Raw genomic sequence first — 23,483 nt, 5'->3', positions numbered from 1 at the left:
CTCCAGCAGAGGATCTCTCTGTGTCTTGGCACCTGAGTTCACTACGACTCACTGCTTTAAATACAGGTGACAGCCTGCAGCTCCCCTTTGATCACATTAAACCTGAACATGCTGCCATTCTCCAGCTTCTAATTCAGCCATCAATCAGAGCTGATGAGTCGCCTGCAGTTACACTTTCTGCTAGTACCATATTCTTGCTTGCAATAGTATTTCTTCTTCTTTTCCCCCTTTACCTCATTTATAGCTGTGGCAGATGAAGCTGAAGTCGTTGCAAGATAACGCACAAAAGGTAAACGAGCTACTTATACCTCAAGGTGAACCTCATAAAGATACATAATCCTTTAAATCCGTTACATTAGTACTAACCATGAATCCTAAGGGTACTTCAATCAGCCTTACTGTACTGCTGTCTTCATAATCACCCTCTTGATCTGATAGTGGTACGGCCTCCTCAGAGTGAACACGCCCTAAGTCCAAATTAATTGGGTGCTTGGGCAACCAAGCCTTCACTGAACGCTGCTGATTGGAGCGTCACACAGTCGCACGGCCTGGATGCTGCGAGCTGCGTCAAGTTAATCAAAGAAACACCGGAAGTGTGGTGATTTTCCTACAAAATAAAATAAAGCAGCATCATAGCTAGTTATATTGAATGTATAATTTAGGTAATTTTCATTGAGTTATTTTATGCAAAGACAATATTAGTGCAGTTATTGGTTAGTTATAACTCAAGAGTTTTTTGTCAATCAGTGACAAAAATAAAAAAAACAAACAAAAAAATATTATTATTGAAAAATAATAAAGAAAGAATTACCTCAAATTATTGTCTTCCATCATATGATTTTTCTGTATCTAAAAATTACTAGATACAATGAAAATTTTATTTATTTGATAACATTTGATATAGAGCTATAAAACATGAGCTACTCTAACATATATTCTAACACATTTTTTAACATCAATAAGCAGTCTGCCATATTTCTTCTTTATGTGCAAACATGTAATTGTAGAAGACTCCCTTTCTTTCTTTCTTTATTGAGGTTGATGTTAGGTAGCAGCTGATCAATGATATACAAATCATGGTGAAAATCTACTCTATATTGTCATTACTTTACTAGAAGTGGCATTGGGCTCAACAACTGTTTTATTTTGAAAGTCGCAATAAGAAGTGTTGCTTGCATGTCATTGCTGACTTGACGGTGATGATGCTGCCTCTGATGGTCCCGGACCGGCCAGGAAGGTATCCATCTGGTGTGTGTGTATATCTCCTTGGGAAGTGCCATCCACGGATTGTGTTGAATTGTGTTTCTGTGAGAAAGTATCCAGTGATCTGAGTGGAGCAGCAGCCGGCCCATAGAGGAGGTATGTGGTCCACGTCGTCAGAATTATTAGGTCTGCTAGGCTGCAGTGACTGTGTCTGGGGAGCAAATCCTCTCCTGGAGCACGGAGACTTTGTTTCCATGCCCCTTGGCTATACGTCTGGTCCCTACCTGCTGTTTCTGCCATCCTCCCCGTGATCTATACACACCCTACAAGTGCAGCTGCATCCCTTCACCGTGCATGAGGGCAGTGTGATGATAATGTGAGGCCACTTAGATAGCAGACTGGTGCTCATTGTGGAGGAGGAGAGGAGGGCGGACTGAGAGTTAGGAGGACGCTTTTCTAGGTCGGTAATGAACGCTGTGAAGCCGATCATGCCGGATGGAGACCGGTTTCTTTGTGTCAAGTCGCACAAGTGGAAGTGTCATCGTTTCACTGCATTTACAGTTAATCAGCAAAATTGCCATATTTATTGGAATAATCATTGTGGCTGGCGCCAATTTAAAAGCACGTTTGGTTTTTACGAGGGATTTATTACATTTATTTTATGGATGAACAAGAAAAATATCTAATAAAGGGCATTTGAGCAATGTAGCAACGAAAGAAGCCTTGCGTTATAAGTTTGTAATTACCTTTATTTTATATTAAAGATTTAGTTTATCCCTATTTATCGTGCTGTGATTTCATGCAACTCAAGCTCGTATGTTTAATAATAACTAACCGCCGACAACTTCCGTACTGGTAACTGAGCTATAGGCCTCCTGATATAGCAATGACTTTATTATGCCTGTAGCTGTCCTCTCAGGCTTTAGGGGGGTAAAAAAAAGCACCTGTGAGTATCAATAGATGTATATGTAATAATGGGATATCCATCACATTATCAGATATCAGATGTGGATGTGTAAGGAGTCCATGCCTTGCAGTAAAGTTGCCGCACCCTCATACGCACGCATCCTCCATGCACACATGTACGCAAGCACGCAAGGATGGAAACACACTCACACACTACATCACACCATTAATACAGTGGTGTGGAGGGAAGGGAGGGTGTAGGTCTTAGAGACTGCTTCTTTGTCACCGATGAGCCTTTAATTACTGACAGTAATTATATCTGTGCTACCCGACAGCTGATTTCAACAAAATATTGTGTGTGTTTGTTTGTGACTTTTATGAGTTAAAACGTGTTTAGGACAGAGCAGATAAGAGTGGAGGGGTCTTTAGGACCAAGAGGCCTCGGACAACCTTACCCAAGTCATAAAAATCTACTATCTAAAACATGTCAGTAAAATAGTCCAATATTGTCTTTGGAGTAATAATTTGTTACTTACTATAAATTAATTTAATTTTACATGAGAAATGCCTAAAACCTTTGGAATTTTTCATACTGCCTGGAATAAAACTGTGGATTGGTCCAAAAATAACCTGGTTTAAGCATCTAAAACTGGAGTTAGCTGTTAAAATGTGAGGGCTTGCTACACCATCCAATTCACATGTGTATCTTTATCACAGCATTCCCACCTGTGAGCAGTTTAAATCTAAAGGCGACTATTTCATATGATAACATGATTTTAGATAATGTAAGTGCAAAACTGTGCACTTCTAATGTGTACGTACCAACCATCAGTTTAGGAAATGGAGTAGAGGCAATCAAAACCATTCTCAGTTTAAGCTAAACATATTTTACATGTTTAGCGTAGATTCTTGCAATATAACAATACAGTGAGTGTAAGCAGTGTTATGCTCCTTCGGTCCTTTCAAAAATAATAGTCTCATTGACCCTTGCTTGCCCTATTGTGACCCCTAACTGGACGCAGCTTCTTTCTATTTATTATGACGCCTCTGCACACTGAGCTGTCAGGTCTCAGGCGGTGACTGACACAGCCTACTCAGCCTTGTAGCTGATGTCAGTCACAGTGTGACAGACTGGTCCCAGAGCAGCATTACTGATCCTTCTCTCTCCTCTGTCATCTTATTCTACTGTAAAAATGAGGTACTGTAAACAAGGTTTTTTCATAGAAATGCTGCAGATTACTTTGTCAGGTGGTTATAACTTTTCTTCTGTTTTGATGTACACTGTGGTTGCTTTGAATCAGATTGCCACCCTTTAGTATCTACAAAAAGCAAAAAGTATTCAGCTGTATATTTCCCTCTTCCACACAGATCAATAGCCATGTCTTCCAGCTCAGCGATGGTGCGGATCCTGATAAAGGGTGGCAAAGTGGTGAATGATGACTGTACCCAGGAGGCTGACGTTTACATCGAGAACGGCATCATCCAGCAGGTGGGGAAGGAGCTGATGATCCCAGGTGGGGCCAAAGTGATTGATGCCTCGGGGAAACTGGTGCTTCCTGGGGGCATCGACACTAGTGTCCACCTGGAGGAGAGCTTCATGAATGCCACCACAGTAGATGACTTCTACAGCGGTACCAAGGTAACAGTCTTTTCATATTATCTCAAATTTAGAGAAGCAAAAGAGCAAACTTCATGTTTTATCACCTTTGTCAAAACAGGAAAGATTAAGATTCAGAGACCATTGAATTATTGAAAAAAAAAGCTTTCTACTGATGTTAATTTTAGTCACACTGTCAGTGATGCATCATTTTTCTGTTTTGATGCTTCTTAATATTTGGAGATCAAATATTTAGGTTATTTTAGGCAGGAATACTTTTGCTGTTAAAGTTAGAACTAAGAAGTCAGACCTCAGACACAAATTTATAGGTCACTCCTCCTCCCCTTAAGAGAGCCAGAAGTAATTTATCTATTACTTTGCAAATAAGCAGAGCACAGAAATTACGTCAAAAACTGGCACATAAAATAGTAGCGAAGCATTTAATTATAAGATCACGCTGCAAGCAGAAAAAACAGACAAACCAGCGGTACTAACATTAACAACAGCTGTTACTAAAGATATAAGAAGCATTTAGAAAAATAAATGTCACTGGGTTGCATCCAGAGTTTATTTCTCCAAAATTAGACAAAGGTCTTTTGGCAATTTTGCTCTTGGCATGGGTGAATGTTGGAGGCTGATACGACCGGGATACCCCACTCTGCTTCAGGGCACCGTGATGACTCATCACTCTGTAGTACTTTCGGCTAATGGGAGCTAAGAGGTGACGATGCTGGGAGCCGGTAGATGCTGGTGACAGACACAATTCTTTGCTGCTCCCCATCTCCGCCACTCATTCCTCTTCTCTGTCTCTCTCCTGGCCCCTCCCTGCCTGCTCCAGTATAAGTCCGGAGAAAAATGCAGATCAGTATCTGTTTCCATGGATACCGGGGTGCTGCTGCAAAGATTGCCGCAAAGCCTTTTCACTCACGCTATTGTGCTGGGAGACAATGGTTCCCAGACCCACGCCCCCCAACACCCGTACTCCGTGCACGCCACTCGAGTCTCTAGGGTCAGCTGACAGATGCTCAGTGAAGCATGATTTTCCTTAACTTGTGTCTGAAACATCTAAATCTGCTCGTAGGAGGTTAAAAAGTAGGAAGTGCTGACGCTGTAAAGAAATTATATACTTTGTAGGTTTAAAAAAACCATGATTACACTGTAAGGAGCACTCAATCCTGTGCTTTAACTGCTGAAGGATTTATATTTCCATCAGCAGGAATGTAAAGATAACCATAAGCATTAATGCTAATTGAAGCTATCACATTTATGCTTAGAGGGCTGTGCTGATTAGTAGGTTAAAGTTGTTTTAGTATTTATAGGCTTCATAAATCAGTCCATTTTGTGCTACTTAATCATTTTTAAAGAACCAACTGATTAAGTTTAAGGATTTAATTTAAGGTCGTGTCATATAGTCTCAAATTATTTAAGTCTTAAATTGCAGCTGATGATTCTAAACAAACTGAACAACAGCTTTTAAACTGAAACATCTCGGTGAAAAAATTATTATAGCAAATGAAAGAATGGCAGAGCAGTGAACACACCAAATCATTTTTTGCCAGTTATTAGACAGAATTAAATTAGACATTATAAGTGACTTCAGAGCTACTGTTTGTTGTTTTTCCAGGCTGCTTTGGCTGGTGGCACCACCATGGTGATCGGACATGTTCTTCCTGAGAAGAATGAATCTTTGCTGGAAGCCTACGAGAAGTGCCGCCACTCAGCCGACTCCAAGGCCTGCTGTGATTACGCTCTGCACATTGGAGTTACTTGGTGGGGACCCAAGGTACTGGAACACTGTCGCTCTATTTCATTGTAATACGTTTCCCCTCCATGAACTGACAATATACCCAGAATCTATTCAGAATACCTGGATTATGTTTTAAAATCATTGTTAAAATTGACTGGCAGCATTACTACATTTATTTTTACCTTGTAGTCATGAACATAATGCTCTTTAGCTGCTAATATGTCAAAGTACAAATATATGCAAAAGACTTGTTATTTTTAAAGAGGACCTGTTATGTTCATTTCCTGCTTCTTATTTTAATTCTAATGTTCTGCTATAATAGCTTTGAATTTACAGTTCAGATTAATCCTTATTCATATATTACTTGCTTATGAACGTCTGAGTTCATCTTTTGCCAGAAACGAGCTGTTTTGGCTCCTTTACCCCACCCTTTAAGACGGCTTTTTCTTTTGATTTGGTTGCCCCTTTACAACCAGTGGGTGGGGCTGTTGTGCTCATAACTCGCTGTGTGCCTGAGATGATAATGCTGACCTCATTCTTTGAATCTTTAGCCATGTTCAATATGAGCCTCCACCACTGTAACAACATAAACAGGACAGTCAAGGTAAAAAGAAAGAGCATCATTTGCCAATTCTAAGGTTTACACATCAGCACAAAAAATAACAAAACAAAACAAAAAAACATAAAAACAAAATCAGGTCCTTAGCAGGCGTTAAAATGATGTAACTGTAATCTACAATATATTACATATTACACTGTGTCATTATTTATTACATCCTTATTATTATATTTGACAATACTAAGGAAAAGCATAACAGATCCTCTTTAAAATAACTGTTTTTGCTTTCTCCTTAAATCAGGCTGGATTTCATAACTGACTTAAATTAACAAGTAAGAAATTACCCATATTTGCTTTATGACTTCATAATTGTTAAATACAATACTGGAACAAACTATTTAATTTAAAAATACCAAACTTTTTTGTAAAGATAAGAAATCCACTTTGATCCCACCTACTTACAAGAATAAAGACTGTAACGCAAATAATGGCATTAAACACTCAAATTAACTACTTCAGTTTAACCTTTTTTTTCTGGATAAGGTTATTTTGGAGATTGAGGCCACGTTTGAGCTTGTGTCATCGTTCTCCTTGTACAGGTTCGAGCTGAGATGGAGAAGCTGGTGAGAGACAAAGGAGTGAACTCCTTTCAGATGTTCATGGCTTATAAGGACATGTTCATGCTGCGGGACAGTGAACTCTTCCAGGTCCTGCAGCACTGTAAGGACATTGGAGCCATAGCGAGGGTCCACGCTGAGAATGGGGAACTTGTGTCAGAGGTAAGGGATTTACTGGGATTTACAGTGTGTGTACACAAATGAAAATATTGTAAAAATTTATTTAATTACATTTTCTATATATGTTTTAAACATTATTGCTTTTTTGTCAGGGTGCCAAGGAGGCACTGGATCTTGGCATTAGTGGCCCAGAAGGGATTGAAATCAGCAGGCCTGAAGAGGTATAAACATTTATAATTATAACTCTTAATGATATCTAAACTCTGGTCAAGGATATGAGACATTTTTTCTATGACTGAATAACTTCCTTGCTTTGATTTACTGTGATTTCCTTGTAGTTGGAAGCAGAGGCAACCCACAGGGCGATTACCATCGCCAACAGGGTGAGTAGGATGTCAGAAAAATGCAATATAGAAATAAAAATAAGGTCATTATAAACTCTAGGGATGTTAAACATAAAACATTTTAATCATTAATCTTACCACTGCTAACACTGCAATTTAACTCCAATGATTAATCTGCACAGAGCTGTTTTTGTTGGACATTTTTGTGTAAGATTGCCTTTGTGCACAACCACAGTTGATTTTAAAACCAACAATCAAGATGTGATTAAAGAGCAGACTTTAGGCTTTAATTTAAGGGCTTTAACAAAACTATTACATTAGCTGTTTAGCAACCATTTTCATGCACAGTGCCCCATTTTCAGAGGCTGAAATCTAACTGGATGGTTGACTGACAAGCAGTGTAAGTAGGGATTTTACCCTATAATCTAAAACACCTTAAGACTACAGTTATTATGATTTGGTAATATATAAATAAAACTGAAATGAATTTAATTGAATTGAACTTGAATTGAATCAGTGAGACAACAAAACTCTGGAAGTGGTCAAATCAACAATGTGGCACTTTCTTGGAAATAATGAATGCACCGGCCAGCTCAGGAACACCTAAAAGCCTGAAACACCACAAAAGACAGCTAAAGTGGATGATTGCACTGTTCTTTTCTTGGTTAAGAAAACAACAACCCTTCAAAACATCTAGCCAAGTCAACAACACTCTGGAGGAGGTAGGCGTATCATTGCCAAAGTCTGCAATCAAGAGACGCCTTTATGAATATAAATACACAGAGGCTTTAAAACAGGGTGCAAACCACTGCTTACACTCAAGAACAGGAAGGCCAGATTAGTCTTTGCCATAAAACATCTCAAAGAGCCTGCATAGCTCTAAGAAAACACAGATTTAGCAGATAAAACTCTAAATTAACTTGTACTAGAATGATGTAAAGAGAAAAGTATGTAGAAATTATTTTTATCCATGTAGTTTGTCCAGTTACTGTACTTTTGAGACTTTGAAAATGAGGATCTATGAATAAAAATAACTGTACTTCTTAAATAGTTAATATAGTGCTTTTGTATTAAAAAGTCTGTACAAGCACTTGTGGACCTAACTATATAACCTTTATGTTTTCTGTTAGGCCCACTGCCCAATTTATCTTGTGAATGTCTCCAGTATGTCTGCTGGAGATGTAGTGGCTACAGCCAAGATGCAAGGTGAGTCTCCTTATCTTTTATATTTAGTGTTACTATCTTTGAAGCAAGTGATGTGCATTAAGGGAATGTATTTCTTTGATGAGATTTGGTCTACACTTAGAAAATAAAAATGTTACTTAAATGTCTGCTTTGATGATCAGCCCGATGTCCTAAAGTCAACTCAAAATCAGTGTTTGCTTGTCTTTTAAGCTCCTTGCACTATTATTCTAGCTAATATATGTCCTTATTGAAATGTCTGACCACAGGTAAGGTGGTCCACGGAGAAACAACAACTGCCCACACTGTCCTGAACGGTATGCAGTACTATCATCAGGACTGGTCTCATGCAGCTGCCCATGTGACTGTGCCGCCTCTCCGTCTGGACCCCAATACTCCAAATTTTCTAATGAGCCTGCTTGGAAAGTGAGAAAAAAAATACTATCACATCCATCGTTAAGTTCAATTTAATATGAATGTTTCTTGTTTTTTCCACTGATTAAATAATAAATATGACTAAATATGACTTCCTTTGTCCTGCTTCAGCGACACTCTAAATGTTGTGGGGTCTGACCATCGTCCATTCACCGTCAAACAGAAAGCCATGGGCAAGGATGATTTCACAAAGATCCCTCATGGGCTTCCTGGCATTCAGGACCGTATGAGCGTCATCTGGGAGAAAGGGGTGGTATGTGTGGCTCTTTTGTTCCTGTGTGGCTGTCAGAGAACTTCCACAAATAGGACATCTGTTTTGGTGGTTATGAATGTGAGCTTTTAACAAACAGGCAGAACGAGCAGAAGAGGCACAAAAACATCTTGGTCTCCTTTTACTGGGTCAAATGATTTAGTAGCAGTTTGTGTTTTGTGTTTATCCCTAGTATTAGTAATGCATTCAAATGTGTGTGCGTGTTCTCATTTCCAGATTGGAGGTAAAATGGATGAGAATCGCTTTGTAGCAGTCACAAGCTCAAATGCAGCCAAGATCTACAACCTCTACCCGAGAAAAGGCAGGATCATCCCGGGAGCAGATGCTGATGTGGTGGTCTGGGACCCAGAGGGATCCAAGTATGAAACTCAATCCATCCATTTATCGACCGGCTCGTCTCAGTGCAGCTTTTATATCAAAGCTGTAAGGCTGATCCAGCATTTGCTTTGCTAAACTGGGTCACTTCTGTTTTTCCTTCACTGCCTACAGGATCATTTCTGTGGAAAACCAGGTGCAGGGAGGTGATATAAACCCGTATGAAGGTCTGCGCTGCCACGGTGTACCGATTGTCACCATCAGCCGTGGACGTCTGGTCTACGAAAATGGCATGTTCACATGCGCTGAGGGCTCCGGAAAGTTTTGCCCACTGAGGACTTTCCCGGATTATCTCTACAAGAAGATGGTTCAGAGAGAAAAGGTACTTGAAATACGCTTACACAGCATTGGTTACAGTTTTATAAACCTTAATTTTATAATAGGATGATACGGCACAATTGTTTCGTGTATTGTTGCACTCCCAACTGTAATGATTAAACTTCCCATTCTTTATAAAAAAAGTAGCATAATTGACAAAGCAGTACTAAAAAAGGGAAATATCATAGAAAAGGTTGAAGGTTGGTTAAAAATAAATCAGAGCTGCACTAATTTAAGTTAATTATATCATAATTTAGAAACATGTATTTTTCACCATATATTTCTCCTTAGTTATATGTATAATTGTAGTTTATTGTGATTTTATGTCTCATCCTCCGTAGTGGAACTACAAGAGATAGAAAGCTAGAAAATCAAAAAACGAATTTGTATATTTAACCAGAGTTGACCAAATAGATGTCATTCAATTGGGATATTCTGTGAGAGGGAAAATGTTGGCGATTGTTGGAGCGTCCACTACAAAGCTCAGTGTTTCCCACTTGATTCTGGAGGTGTAGTTAGCATCCAAGAAATTTTGCAGTGGGGTTGAGAAATATATAGTTGCTAAAACATGCATTGCTTTCAGTGCCCCCTGGTGGAACATAAAGCCCCTGCTAGGGTGTTGAGGACAGCAAGGGGAGTTTGCTGATCCTATTATCATCATATTTTTTTTCCTTTAAAAAAAAAAAAAAAAAAATCTCAATGATTGATAAGAATTCTTGGATCAGGGTGTGTGAACTTCTTTAGATTCTGAAAAGGGGAAATGTCAGACAAGATTAGAGGATTTGAAGACTGTAACTAGAAAGCGAAAATTTCAGAAGAAATTTTATGTGTGCCTATGCCGCTGCTAATCTGTGTAGTTTTCCATTCATACGGCTACAGACAGCAAAACTCAGAAGAGCAGCCATTTTCCACCATGAATTATGGTAAAAACAAACACCGCTCGCGCCTCACAGATGACAGCTTACAGTTTTGGGTAAAGATGAGGTCACTTTGTACAGCCCCGATTTGCAGACGCTGTGCACACAGGTTCATAAGCAGAAGTCCCTCTGTACCACGGCAGACCCCGACAATGTTTGCACGAACACACTTTGAACCAGTACGTTATGGACCACTTTTCACACATGGTTGGTGTACCCTCCCAGCCAGCTGTAGCTTTTCAACTCACAGCCCGACACACACCCAAAAAACAGCCGAGAGAGCACAGACTACGCCCGAGAGGTGTGATTGCAGATGCCGCTCAGGTGGGTCCACCTCCCCTGCAGCGGCACTGCAGACCACGCCCCGCCACACATATCAAACACGTAAAATAAATATTTATGCACTTTTGCATTCACTTTTTGTTTTTTGTTATTTTTACACAGTGTTCTGAATGATGAACAATGGTCTACAGCCAATCTTGTGTATTATTATACAAACTTTGGTTGTAAGATTCAGATAACTATTTAATAAAAGCTAAATATTTTATACAGGGAGTGCAGAATTATTAGGCAAATGAGTATTTTGTCCACATCATCCCCTTCATGCATGTTGTCTTACTCCAAGCTGTATAGGCTCGAAAGCCTACTACCAATTAAGCATATTAGGTGATGTGCATCTCTGTAATGAGAAGGGGTATGGTCTAATGACATCAACACCCTATATCAGGTGTGCATAATTATTAGGTAACTTCCTTTCCTTTGGCAAAATGGGTCAAAAGAAGGACTTGACAGGCTCAGAAAAGTCAAAAATAGTGAGATATCTTGCAGAGGCATGCAGCAGTCTTAAAATTGCAAAGCTTCTGAAGCGTGATCATCGAACAATCAAGCGTTTCATTCAAAATAGTCAACAGGGTCGCAAGAAGCGTGTGGAAAAACCAAGGCGCAAAATAACTGCCCATGAACTGAGAAAAGTCAAGCGTGCAGCTGCCAAGATGCCACTTGCCACCAGTTTGGCCATATTTCAGAGCTGCAACATCACTGGAGTGCCCAAAAGCACAAGGTGTGCAATACTCAGAGACATGGCCAAGGTAAGAAAGGCTGAAAGACGACCACCACTGAACAAGACACACAAGCTGAAACGTCAAGACTGGGCCAAGAAATATCTCAAGACTGATTTTTCTAAGGTTTTATGGACTGATGAAATGAGAGTGAGTCTTGATGGGCCAGATGGATGGGCCCGTGGCTGGATTGGTAAAGGGCAGAGAGCTCCAGTCCCACTCAGACGCCAGCAAGGTGGAGGTGGAGTACTGGTTTGGGCTGGTATCATCAAAGATGAGCTTGTGGGGCCTTTTCGGGTTGAGGATGGAGTCAAGCTCAACTCCCAGTCCTACTGCCAGTTTCTGGAAGACACCTTCTTCAAGCAGTGGTACAGGAAGAAGTCTGCATCCTTCAAGAAAAACATGATTTTCATGCAGGACAATGCTCCATCACACGTGTCCAAGTACTCCACAGCGTGGCTGGCAAGAAAGGGTTTAAAAGAAGAAAAACTAATGACATGGCCTCCTTGTTCACCTGATCTGAACCCCATTGAGAACCTGTGGTCCATCATCAAATGTGAGATTTACAAGGAGGGAAAACAGTACACCTCTCTGAACAGTGTCTGGGAGGCTGTGGTTGCTGCTGCACGCAATGTTGATGGTGAACAGATCAAAACACTGACAGAATCCATGGATGGCAGGCTTTTGAGCGTCCTTGCAAAGAAAGGTGGCTATATTGGTCGCTGATTTGTTTTTGTTTTGTTTTTGAATGTCAGAAATGTATATTTGTGAATGTGGAGATGTTATATTGGTTTCACTGGTAAAAATAAATCATTGAAATGGGTATATATTTTTTTTTTGTTAAGTTGCCTAATAATTATGCACAGTAATAGTCACCTGCACACACAGATATCCCCCTAAAATAGCTAAAACTAAACACAAACTAAAAACTACTTCCGAAAACATTCAGCTTTGATATTAATGTGTTTTTTGGGTTCATTGAGAACATGGTTGTTGTTCAATAATAAAATTATTCCTCAAAAATACAACTTGCCTAATAATTCTGCACTCCCTGTATGAGAGTAAGAAAGAAAAGTATATCTTTGTGTCCACCTTTCTCTGTTAATGCCCTACCTGGCCCCCTGGCAAAAGCTTTGCTAGATCCGCCCCTGCACAGTTACCAGCTGTCAGCTAAATAAAAAAAGGAGCTTGGTGTTTATTTCTCTCAGAAACAGTTCATAACTTCCCTTCAACTCATTCATGTCACCTAAAAAAAAGGTAAACCTGTTTCTCCATCACCAGTTCAGCTCTGATGATTCAGTAAGGTCATCTCCTGGTTTCGACCAGCCGCTTCTACAGCTGTGGCTCCAGCAAACATCAGCTGATACTAGAAATTAAAATCAAATGAATTCTAACAACAGCTGATCAAGCTTAAACGTGCTGCTGTTGTTTAGCGCGATAAACAAACAAGAGAGAAAAGCCGATCATTGATCAGTTTCATGACTGAAGTTTGAACAGGCGAGAGAATGACAGGGGAGGCTGTCATAAAGTTCAACATCAATAACTTAGCGCGCACACAGCTGTATAGAAACTCCATCGTGCTAGCTACCACGCAGTACGAGTTATTATAACTGATTGTAAAAAGTCAGCACAACGAAAATAAACTACACCTAAACTCGGTTTATATCTGACCCAAATAGAGTGCAGGTCATAACTTCTTACCTGAAATTCAGTTCACCTCACGCTCCGACCGGCAGCCGCCTGCTTCTCCTGCCTTCGGTTTCCCTGATCCACGATCTACCACCGGTCGATCGGCGGTCGCCTCGCCGCCTCGTTCCCCGCATGTTCTTTCTGACACACACCGGTGGATAGCTGCCCTCGGTTGTAGCTCCGCGTCAGCGACTACCAAACAACTCAGTTATTTTTTCCACATCGACCAGCATCTGGACAATCCACCGCCTTTCACTGTTTGTACCGTTACTAAAAAAACCCTCATCGGCTCATAAAAACGAAAAATAAGTCCAGCTATGACCCTGAGTCAAAAGACAGCCAGCTCGGGTTAGCTAGCTACCTGTCTAGCTCTTTGCAGGCACCGAAAACATCAGAGCTAATATGGGATGTCTTGGTAACACGAGCAGATATTTGAAGTTTACATCTGGCCAATCCACCACCTTTCACTGTTTATACCGTTACTAAAATGAATAAATAATAAATCATCGGTCCATATAAACGAAAAATAAGTCCAGCTAAAACACATACTGTCGGCGAGCGACCGGGTGCTGACACGAGTTTCACCCGCCTCAATATAAGCCAAGCCTGGGTGCTTTTCACGAAGGGTCGCTAGCGGTGCTAGCTAACTATGCTAGCGGCACTAGCTAGCTAGCCGGCTATCAGCAACACATAAGAGAACTGCTGCTAAATAAACTACACCTAAACTCGGTTTATATCTGACCCAAATAGAGTGCAGGTCATAACTTCTTACCTGAAATTCAGTTCACCTCACGCTCCTGCCTTCGCTTTCCCTGATCCACGATTGACCTCCGCGTTAGCAAACACCGGTCGATCGGCGGTCGCGGCATGTCCTTTCTGTCATACACCGGTGGATAGCTGCCCACTGTTGTAGCTCCGCGTTATAGCACCACCAAACAACTCAGTTATTTTTTCCACATCCAGCTGTAACTCCGATTCTGTGCGAGCATTTGCGAGAGACCAGGGAGGTGAAACGACAGAGAGAGTCCCCTCGCTATCCATTTGCAGCCAAGTGCGGCAGCTAGCTAGGTAGCCAGCTAGGTAGCCGGCTAGCTGTCAGGCAGGACCGACGTAGTCAGAGCACTGTCGCTAAATATGGGATGTCTTGATAAAACAAGCAGATATTTGAAGTTTACACACCTACATTCTCGCCTGAAAATATCTTAAAAGTTTATTTCGTGACCTAGAAACACGAATAAAAGACATATAAACGAAGTGGTGGCCGCCATTGTTCACTCTGTAGAGGCGTGCTATGAATTGTGGGATATGGAGTTTTCAACACAAGGATAAATCTTTTCGGCTGTACTACTCCCGGTATACCACTAGAGAGAGCCAAGACACCACAAATGAAGTCTGTTTATTTGGCGCCAAAAGATGAATTGGCCTAAATTTGTACTAAAATATTAATATTTAAAAACTATAAAAGTCATAAACACCAAAAGTCACAACATAATAGTCCAGCTCCAGCCGCACAAAATGATCTAACATATGTAATCCTAATGTCAAAACTGTTTGGCAGAGGAGCGCGGGAAAATTTTCACTAAAATATTAATATTTAAAAAACTATAAAATTCATAAACACCAAAAGTCATAGCACACCATTCCAGATCCGGCCGCACAAAATGAGGTAACATATATGAAGCTTGTCTCAAAACTGCGGGGCGTGATACGTGCCGAAATTTAGGCGGAAGATGGAGAATAATAATAATAAGAATAACTAGAAAGCGAAAATTTCAGAAGAAATTTTATGTGTGCCTATGCCGCTGCTAATCTGTGTAGTTTTCCATTCATACGGCTACAGACAGCAAAACTCAGAAGAGCAGCCATTCTCCACCATGAATTATGGTAAAAACAAACACCGCTCGCGCCTCACAGATGACAGCTTACAGTTTTGGGTAAAGATGAGGTCACTTTGTACAGCCCGGATTTGCAGACGCTGTGCACACAGGTTCATAAGCAGAAGTCCCTCTGTACCACGGCAGACCCCGACAATGTTTGCACGAACACACTTTGAACCAGTACGTTATGGACCACTTTTCACACATGGTTGGTGTACCCTCCCAGCCAGCTGTAGCTTTTCAACTCACAGCCCGACACACACCCAAAAACAGCCGAGAGAGCACAGACTACGCCCGAGAGGTGTGATTGCAGATGCCCCTCAGGTGGGTCCACCTCCCTGCAGCGGCACTGCAGACCACGCCCCGCCACACATATCAAACACGTAAAATAAATATTTATGCACTTTTGCATTCACTTTTTGTTTTTTGTTATTTTTACACAGTGTTCTGAATGATGAACAATGGTCTACAGCCAATCTTGTGTATTATTATACAAACTTTGGTTGTAAGATTCAGATAACTATTTAATAAAAGCTAAATATTTTATACAGGGAGTGCAAAATTATTAGGCAAATGAGTATTTTGTCCACATCATCCTCTTCATGCATGTTGTCTTACTCCAAGCTGTATAGGCTCGAAAGCCTACTACCAATTAAGCATATTAGGTGATGTGCATCTCTGTAATGAGAAGGGGTGTGGTCTAATGACATCAACACCCTATATCAGGTGTGCATAATTATTAGGAAACTTCCTTTCCTTTGGCAAAATGGGTCAAAAGAAGGACTTGACAGGCTCAGAAAAGTCAAAATAGTGAGATATCTTGCAGAGGGATGCAGCAGTCTTAAAATTGCAAAGCTTCTGAAGCGTGATCATCGAACAATCAAGCGTTTCATTCAAAATAGTCAACAGGGTCGCAAGAAGCGTGTGGAAAAACCAAGGCGCAAAATAACTGCCCATGAACTGAGAAAAGTCAAGCGTGCAGCTGCCAAGATGCCACTTGCCACCAGTTTGGCCATATTTCAGAGCTGCAACATCACTGGAGTGCCCAAAAGCACAAGGTGTGCAATACTCAGAGACATGGCCAAGGTAAGAAAGGCTGAAAGACGACCACCACTGAACAAGACACACAAGCTGAAACGTCAAGACTGGGCCAAGAAATATCTCAAGACTGATTTTTCTAAGGTTTTATGGACTGATGAAATGAGAGTGAGTCTTGATGGGCCAGATGGATGGGCCCGTGGCTGGATTGGTAAAGGGCAGAGAGCTCCAGTCCGACTCAGACGCCAGCAAGGTGGAGGTGGAGTACTGGTTTGGGCCGGTATCATCAAAGATGAGCTTGTGGGGCCTTTTCGGGTTGAGGATGGAGTCAAGCTCAACTCCCAGTCCTACTGCCAGTTTCTGGAAGACACCTTCTTCAAGCAGTGGTACAGGAAGAAGTCTGCATCCTTCAAGAAAAACATGATTTTCATGCAGGACAATGCTCCATCACACGCGTCCAAGTACTCCACAGCGTGGCTGGCAAGAAAGGGTATAAAAGAAGAAAAACTAATGACATGGCCTCCTTGTTCACCTGATCTGAACCCCATTGAGAACCTGTGGTCCATCATCAAATGTGAGATTTACAAGGAGGGAAAACAGTACACCTCTCTGAACAGTGTCTGGGAGGCTGTGGTTGCTGCTGCACGCAATGTTGATGGTGAACAGATCAAAACACTGACAGAATCCATGGATGGCAGGCTTTTGAGTGTCCTTGCAAAGAAAGGTGGCTATATTGGTCGCTGATTTGTTTTTGTTTTGTTTTTGAATGTCAGAAATGTATATTTGTGAATGTGGAGATGTTATATTGGTTTCACTGGTAAAAATAAATAATTGAAATGGGTATATATTTGTTTTTTGTTAAGTTGCCTAATAATTATGCACAGTAATAGTCACCTGCACACACAGATATCCCCCTAAAATAGCTAAAACTAAACACAAACTAAAAACTACTTCCGAAAACATTCAGCTTTGATATTAATGTGTTTTTTGGGTTCATTGAGAACATGGTTGTTGTTCAATAATAAAATTATTCCTCAAAAATACAACTTGCCTAATAATTCTGCACTCCCTGTATGAGAGTAAGAAAGAAAGTATATCTTTGTGTCCACCTTTCTCTGTTAATGCCCTACCTGGCCCCCTGGCAAAAGCTTTGCTAGATCCGCCCCTGCACAGTTACCAGCTGTCAGCTAAATAAAAAAGGAGCTTGGTGTTTATTTCTCTCAGAAACAGTTCATAACTTCCCTTCAACTCATTCATGTCACCTAAAAAAAAGGTAAACCTGTTTCTCCATCACCAGTTCAGCTCTGATGATTCAGTAAGGTCATCTCCTGGTTTTGACCAGCCGCTTCTACAGCTGTGGCTCCAGCAAACATCAGCTGATACTAGAAATTAAAATCAAATGAATTCTAACAACAGCTGATCAAGCTTAAACGTGCTGCTGTTGTTTAGCGCGATAAACAAACAAGACAGAAAAGCCGATCATTGATCAGTTTCATGACTGAAGTTTGAACAGGCGAGAGAATGACAGGGGAGGCTGTCATAAAGTTCAACATCAGTAACTTAGCGGGCACACAGCTGTATAGAAACTCCATCGTGCTAGCTACCACGCAGTACGAGTTATTATAACTGATTGTAAAAAGTCAGCACAACGAAAATAAACTACACCTAAACTCGGTTTATATCTGACCCAAATAGAGTGCAGGTCATAACTTCTTACCTGAAATTCAGTTCACCTCACGCTCCGACCGGCAGCCGCCTGCTTCTCCTGCCTTCGGTTTCCCTGATCCACGATCTACCACCGGTCGATCGGCGGTCGCCTCGCCGCCTCGTTCCCCGCATGTTCTTTCTGACACACACCGGTGGATAGCTGCCCTCGGTTGTAGCTCCGCGTCAGCGACTACCAAACAACTCAGTTATTTTTTCCACATCGACCAGCATCTGGACAATCCACCGCCTTTCACTGTTTGTACCGTTACTAAAAAAAACCCCTCATCGGCTCATAAAAACGAAAAATAAGTCCAGCTATGACCCTGAGTCAAAAAGACAGCCAGCTCGGGTTAGCTAGCTACCTGTCTAGCTCTTTGCAGGCACCGAAAACATCAGAGCTAATATGGGATGTCTTGGTAACACGAGCAGATATTTGAAGTTTACATCTGGCCAATCCACCACCTTTCACTGTTTATACCGTTACTAAAATGAATAAATAAATAAATCATCGGTCCATATAAACGAAAAATAAGTCCAGCTAAAACACATACTGTCGGCGAGCGACCGGGTGCTGACACGAGTTTCACCCGCCTCAATATAAGCCAAGCCTGGGTGCTTTTTCACGAAGGGTCGCTAGCGGTGCTAGCTAACTATGCTAGCGGCGCTAGCTAGCTAGCCAGCTATCAGCAACACATAAGAGAACTGCTGCTAAATAAACTACACCTAAACTCGGTTTATATCTGACCCAAATAGAGTGCAGGTCATAACTTCTTACCTGAAATTCAGTTCACCTCACGCTCCTGCCTTCGCTTTCCCTGATCCACGATTGACCTCCGTGTTAGCAAACACCGGTCGATCGGCGGTCGCGGCATGTCCTTTCTGTCATACACCGGTGGATAGCTGCCCACTGTTGTAGCTCCGCGTTATAGCACCACCAAACAACTCAGTTATTTTTTCCACATCCAGCTGTAACTCCGATTCTATGCGAGCATTTGCGAGAGACCGGGGAGGTGAAACGACAGAGAGAGTCCCCTCGCTATCCATTTGCAGCCAAGTGCGGCAGCTAGCTAGGTAGCCGGCTAGCTGTCAGGCAGGACCGACGTCGTCAGAGCACTGTCGCTAAATATGGGATGTCTTGATAAAACAAGCAGATATTTGAAGTTTACACACCTACATTCTCGCCTGAAAATATCTTAAAAGTTTATTTTGTGACCTAGAAACACGAATAAAAGACATATAAAACGAAGTGGTGTCCGCCATTGTTCACTCTGTAGAGGCGTGCTATGAATTGTGGGATATGGAGTTTTCAACACAAGGATAAATCTTTTCGGCTGTACTACTCCCGGTATACCACTAGAGAGAGCCAAGACACCACAAATGAAGTCTGTTTATTTGGCGCCAAAAGATGAATTGGCCTAAATTTGTACTAAAATATTAATATTTAAAAAACTATAAAAGTCATAAACACCAAAAGTCACAACATAATAGTCCAGCTCCAGCCGCACAAAATGATCTAACATATGTAATCCTAATGTCAAAACTGTTTGGCAGAGGAGCGCGGGAAAATTTTCACTAAAATATTAATATTTAAAAAACTATAAAATTCATAAACACCAAAAGTCATAGCACACCATTCCAGATCCGGCCGCACAAAATGAGGTAACATATATGAAGCTTGTCTCAAAACTGCGGGGCGTGATACGTGCCGAAATTTAGGCGGAAGATGGAGAATAATAATAATAAGAATAATAAATCCGACGAATAGTAATATGTGTGCCTCTTGTCATAGGCACACATAATAAATCCGACGAATAGTAATATGTGTGCCTCTTGGCATAGGCACACATAATGAGATTAATTTATAAAGTCAGTAAAGTAAGTGCTACTTCAACTTATGTTCTCTACACTTTTACAGGAAGCCTGCAGCGTAGTTTGTTGAAAGTATTGTTTTTAAGGAATACTTATTGCTATATGTTTCTGCCAGTGCCAGGCGGTGAAAGCTGTGGAGCGGGAACCCTACACAGGTGAAGTTGTTGCCGTGGCAAATTCTGGAAAAAGAGACACCGGCTCTTCAGATCTGGACACTCCGACACGCCCCTGCACCCGGCATGGGGGCATGAGGGACCTCCATGAGTCCAGCTTCAGCCTGTCTGGTGAGGACCAGCTGATTCATACACATGGCATTGTGAATTTTATAATTATGTTATAGATACACAAAAGGAGGAATTTCCATGTTAATGGAAGCTACTGGTAGCTTGGGATTTGGTGGTGCTGCTGCTGGTTTTATAAAATGTCTAATGACTGGCCTGATGAGGGCGCTATAGTCAAAGTAACTTTGAATAATAGCACTTTAAGTCAGCTAAAGACTATAGTTGTCCCACGTTTGGGATAAAACTTGTTTATTTAGGCCTGCATAATCAGATCAGTACTTACTGGCAAGCTGCGCAGGTAGAAATAACGAATGACAGGCAGCAAAAAGTCTCAGTAGAAACAGAGTAAAGGTTTCTGACAGAATCTCACCTGCTTCCAAGGTGCATGCTGAAGAACACGTCTGACAGGGTTAAATCTCCAATAATGATTCTAACTGTGCAACAAGTGTTGCTTTATGCCTGGGAAGTCACTTCACCTGGGAAGATGATAATTGGAGTGTAGTTATAGTGAACATTTATGGTGAAGGAATCCTTGTATTTGTACCTTACATCAAATTACTTACCAATAATTTTATCAAAACCATAAATGCTTTGATTAAATGGAAAGCAAACAAACACTTCTATCCTTTTAGTTATGCTCCATTTCCCAAATCTCCCCAGAACTTAACATAAGCTCTTTAGAGAAGCCTTTACTGTACTACTGCAAAGTATGACTGAGCTTCAAGTAAGTTCTTCAAGGCAATAGCAGTTGTTTGTTTTTCACTGCCTAATCCAACGTGATCTTGTCCCCGGTTGCTCCAGGTGCTCAAATCGATGACAACATTCCAAAGAGATCCTCAGCGAGGATCCTTGCTCCTCCTGGTGGAAGATCCAGCGGGATCTGGTAACCAGTCAGAATGCCGCTACGTCAAGCAGAAGAATGATATTCGAGGAAAATGTATGGCCAAGCAAGAAGACTTGTTTTACTTTAGAACATGTGTGGAGTAACGGAGTCATGTTTTCATTTTGAACTCAGTGCTGTTATTTAGAATTGTAAAATTGTATGACGTGGCTGTAATTATACTGCAATACGGCCAGGGAAAAATGTTTGCTAAGTGGTGATTGCTACCAAATTCCAGTGAAATGTCAACCAAATATAAGCAGCAGATATAAATTGAGTTGCAGTTGAGTTACTTTGGTTATTGGATCCTGGTAGGGGAAAAATGTTGAGTCTTATTAATAGTTTTAGAAATATGAAGGTGAGTCAAGGTTTTTACGATGCGATTGTGTTACCTCACTGTAAAATACGATTTTGCACTTGTATCATGTACTATTTAGATGCCTTTTTACATGATTTCATGTCACAAGTGTCACAAAATGTCTTTTTACTCAGAGCCACGATGAATGAAATGTGACAAATTCCTACGAGGATGTCGACGTGACATTAAAATGTCAGTTGTGAAAGGAAGAGTTGCTACTGATCAAATGATGAGGAATATCATAATTCAAGCTTACTGTTTTTTTGTTATAATTTTTTTTATATTGTATTATTTGTTATGTTCTTTTGATGCTACTATGTTGGAATGATTTCACAAATAAGAACATGAAGTCTTTGCTCACTGGTTCATCAAGTTCAACAGCCTTATAGCAGAATAGATTTCTGTTCCACCTCCACCAAATGTGAATGAAGCTATGCTGTGAGTACTGTGCATGTTAGCATAGTTAGAAGAACTTTAACAAGCACGGATACTAAACATGTTAGCATCTTTTCTGATCATATTTATTTCCACAGAGAGCAAACAGTCTCACCCAAATGGCCTTTTTCTCACCTGAGAACACATCATCCCATACCACCGGTGCAGATCATGACATGTTGATTGCTGTACTTTCTTTTAGAGTAGGCACTTTTAACAACTTTGGTTCACTGTGGTCAGGGTGTTAACGGCCATCTGACTGACACGTCTAATGTAGCACACCACTGTGAAGCACATACAGTGCTCAACAAACCTATTAGACCACCACACAGTGTGAGGTTTATACCACTGCTGCCCCAAATTAGCTCCTGAATTATCAAATGTACTTTTACAAAAAAAAGAGACGAAATCATTTTTTGATTCAGATGCCAAATTACAGCTATTTACTTACTTTCCTCAGTAGAAACATTTATTTTAGTGGTTGAATGTTGTGCTTGAATAACTTCTGACCCAAATTTGTGCCTGCTCAAAATTTGGGTATAAAAAGTATATTTTACTTGCCTAACAAACAATATAATTTTAGTTTTAAGTAAGTTTTTGACAGATTTATAAAATATTTGTGTTTTCTTGTTTTTTATGACAGGTGGTCTGATAAAATTTGTTAAGCTCTGTATAGAAGCGGTGAAGGGTTCCACTTTAGTGTTCATAAAGTTGAAATCTTCAGAGGATCAAATGCCTTCTTATGACACTGAAAGTTTGTATGTTTGTTTAGCAACTACAGAAAAGCACTGATACTTTTTCAAGTTCTCTAATACTGTATTTTTACTGTTCATTTTGTAGTTACTACTTGTGAATATTTGTCTCGGTAACCGATTCTCTCTCTTTTTTATGTATTTTGATCATGCATTCAGGATTTAGCTCATTTTAGAATCACTTATGTTCACAAGATCTTCATGCATGTTCTAGTAAAACTCCTCCATCACTGTTTCTTTTTGGACAGAGTTCACATTTTGCTCCAGTGCATCTTGCTGTGTCGTTTCCCCACCTAACGTACACTGGTGCTGAACAATGTGTCGTCACATTGAATCCTTTTATCTCCTTTTTTCCCCCCCTTGCAGCTCTCTATCACATGATGTGAGTGCAATTAAACAACAATGAAATCAAATCCTGTGACTGATTACTCGATATACTGCACATTCTTTCACGTGAAAATTACAATTTTATCCAGTTTTATACTTTTACATTACATTTTTCATACTTCTCTATATTTAGTAGACATTTGCCATTGCTAGTAACTCTTTTGGCTTGTTAGGCTCCTTTGTCACATTTCACCAATAACAATTTTCACTTAATAGGTCAAATGTAAATAACTGAAAACAGATAGCATATTTAAATAGACAAAAAATATAAGAGTGCTTTTTTTTCTTTTTCAAAAAGGGTCTGACCACTTGATTGGAAACTGTCAAACTACTGTAGATATAATAGATACAGATCACAACTAAAATACTGGACCCACCAGTATTGACAGCAGTTTGCACATTAAATCAACCCAAACAGTTATTTGTAAAAAATGATCACTCCACTTTGTCCGTCGCTCACATATCTTATCCAGCAGCAGATAAAACAGCAACATGTGAAGCCTGACCCCACAAAAACCTTAGTCACTCGCAGGCCTAAGATCCAACCAGACACATCATGTG

The 23,483-nt window shown here is 40.6% G+C and overlaps 1 protein-coding gene across 2 annotated transcripts; it reads left to right on the top strand.

Annotated features, from left to right (window-relative positions):
* The first annotated feature begins 1,195 nt into the window (after positions 1-1,195).
* On the top strand, positions 1,196-22,948 carry dpysl5a (dihydropyrimidinase like 5a). Of its 2 annotated transcripts, none has more exons than XM_003442899.5 (13): positions 1,196-1,359; positions 3,478-3,748; positions 5,331-5,489; positions 6,612-6,791; positions 6,902-6,970; positions 7,088-7,132; positions 8,224-8,299; positions 8,545-8,701; positions 8,822-8,963; positions 9,198-9,340; positions 9,471-9,678; positions 19,945-20,113; positions 20,912-22,948. In XM_003442899.5, the coding sequence occupies exons 2-13, from the start codon at positions 3,488-3,490 to the stop codon at positions 20,995-20,997; spliced, it is 1,695 nt and encodes a 564-aa protein (XP_003442947.1). In that variant the 5' UTR covers positions 1,196-1,359; positions 3,478-3,487; the 3' UTR covers positions 20,998-22,948. The 2 variants fall into 2 exon arrangements, with proteins under 2 accessions (XP_003442947.1, XP_005477314.1); XM_005477257.4 differs by lacking the exon at positions 1,196-1,359 and adding an exon at positions 3,162-3,307.
* Positions 22,949-23,483: the final 535 nt, after the last annotated feature.

Source organism: Oreochromis niloticus, linkage group LG19 (assembly GCF_001858045.2).
Source record: "Oreochromis niloticus isolate F11D_XX linkage group LG19, O_niloticus_UMD_NMBU, whole genome shotgun sequence".
NCBI classification, from domain to species: Eukaryota; Metazoa; Chordata; class Actinopteri; order Cichliformes; family Cichlidae; genus Oreochromis; species Oreochromis niloticus.
This window is presented reverse-complemented; position numbering and strand designations above follow the sequence as displayed.